At 36.8% G+C, this 1,873-nt stretch overlaps 1 protein-coding gene across 1 annotated transcript; it reads right to left on the bottom strand.

Annotated features, from left to right (window-relative positions):
• Positions 1–325: 325 nt before the first annotated feature.
• On the bottom strand, positions 326–1,116 carry LOC138886182 (uncharacterized). Its single transcript, XM_070167225.1, has 2 exons — positions 760–1,116; positions 326–643 (listed from the first exon to the last, which is right to left on the bottom strand). The coding sequence occupies exons 1-2, from the start codon at positions 1,114–1,116 to the stop codon at positions 326–328; spliced, it is 675 nt and encodes a 224-aa protein (XP_070023326.1).
• Between the last annotated feature and the right edge of the window lie 757 nt (positions 1,117–1,873).

The raw sequence follows: 1,873 nt of genomic DNA, 5'->3' as shown, positions 1-1,873 counted from the left end.
CTATTACCTTCTTTATTTTTCTAGTCACTATCTTTGCAACAACTTTATACAATGTAGTGCAACTTGCTATAGGCCTGTAGTCTTTCACTTTAGATCGAGTTGGGATCTTAGGAATCAGTGTAATAATAGTACAATTCCATGTTGGCATCATTCTACCTGTGTGAAAGAAATATGATACAACCTCATATATGTCATGCTTCACAATATCCCATTGCTTGGTGAAGAATTCTATAGGAAAACCATCTACACTAGGGGCTTTATCCTTTGGCATATCCCTAATTGCTTCATCAATCTCTTCATGAGTTATATCCATGATTAGTTACTGTTAATATTGTAAAGTGAGACAGTTTCCTGCCTTAATGATACTAGTATTAGGGCATGGCATTAATCCATTAGCATTTCCCATTAGCTGTGTAAAGAAATTAGTAAACTCCTTTTCCACAGCCTTTGGATCAATGATCTTCATTCCCAAATCATTGTACACAGAAGTAATATTATTCTTACTGGACCTTATTTTTAGCTGTGCATAGAAATATTTAGAGGTGGAGTCACCATAATCAATCCATGTTGCTTTAGATTTTTGCTTCAATATTCTTTCTTCTATTGTACTCCATTTCTCCAAATCACCCATATTCTGCTTCTCCTGTTCAATCAACAGCTGATTAAAGGGATCAGTGACCAGAGCTGCTTGAACACACTTCAGACTCTGCCTAATTTGAGTCGGTATTTGTTCATATCTTGCCATAGCCTTGTTAAGACCTTAGCCTCATTTTTTAGCATTTTTAGCTTCGACCATATAAGTGCCATAGGATCCTGCTCTTCTTGTTGTTGCCATACTCTATTCACCATAAGAGTGAAGTCCTTATGGCCCATTGTCACCATGTATAACTTGAAAGGCTTTGGGTAGATAGTTCTTCTCTTCCATAATTGAACTACAATTGGGGAGTGATCAAATACTCCAGATTCTAGAAAATCAGCTTCTAGATGTCCATAAGTCTGAGTCCAACTGAAATTTCTAACAGCCAAATCAATTTTACTGTAAACTATATCATTAGCATTTTGTTTGTTGCACCAGGTGAAGAAGCACCCCTTTGTTCTTAGTGGGGTCAATTGCATGTTATCAATACACTACTTGAAATCCTGCACCTCATTACTTGTCATTGGCTGTCCTAATCTATCTTCAATGGTTAACACATTATTAAAATCCCCACTAATAAGCCATGGTATTTGAATGTGACAACCTAGTATATGCAATTTATTCCATAGGTTTGCCCTTTCATGCACCTTATTCCTAGCATATATTGTTGTCAACATAATCAGGGAGTTTGTTGCTTGATCTTCCACTGAGCAATGAATGAATTATTCATGTATTTGGAGTACCTTAACTGTCGGGTGTGTCTTCCATAAGAGCCAAATCCTTCCATTTATAGCTTTAGTGTAATTGCAACAGTAACCCCAATCTCTTGTTACCTTGTTCACTATATTTTTTTGCCTTTTTTTCTTTTGCTCTAGTTTCTAGACACCAAAGGATATCTATTTTATTCTTTTTCATAAAGAGCCTTAACTCTTTCTGTTTATAGGACTTGTTCAACCCTCTTATATTCCAAGTGCATATAATCATGGTGGTTTGAGGGTAGGATCAATCCGGTCCCATCTCCTTTTGAAGTGCTTGGAGCACACTCTTCCAAAATCTTGAACCTATTTGTAATGATGCCCTCATCATTATGAGACTGCTGTATTGCTGCAGGCTATAGCTATGCTGACTTCTGCACTCTTCATTTCTACTGATCACTTGTATAGAGGTATCTTTAACTACTGCTTTTTGTTTACCCTTTCCTGCCTCTACTTGCCGATTCTCTTCTCCTTTTCCATC

The sequence above is a fragment of the Nicotiana sylvestris genome, chromosome 2 (genome assembly GCF_000393655.2).
Source record: "Nicotiana sylvestris chromosome 2, ASM39365v2, whole genome shotgun sequence".
NCBI lineage: Eukaryota > Viridiplantae > Streptophyta > Magnoliopsida > Solanales > Solanaceae > Nicotiana > Nicotiana sylvestris.
This window is presented reverse-complemented; position numbering and strand designations above follow the sequence as displayed.

Excerpts from the sequence above, each read along its gene's own strand:
- LOC138886182 (XM_070167225.1), bottom strand. The coding sequence starts at position 1,116 with ATGCAATTGACCCCACTAAGAACAAAGGGGTGCTTCTTCACCTGGTGC. Across the intron at positions 644-759 it reads TGCTAAAAAATGAGGCTAAG|GAGAAGCAGAATATGGGTGA; the intron begins GTCTTAACAAGG and ends TTGATTGAACAG.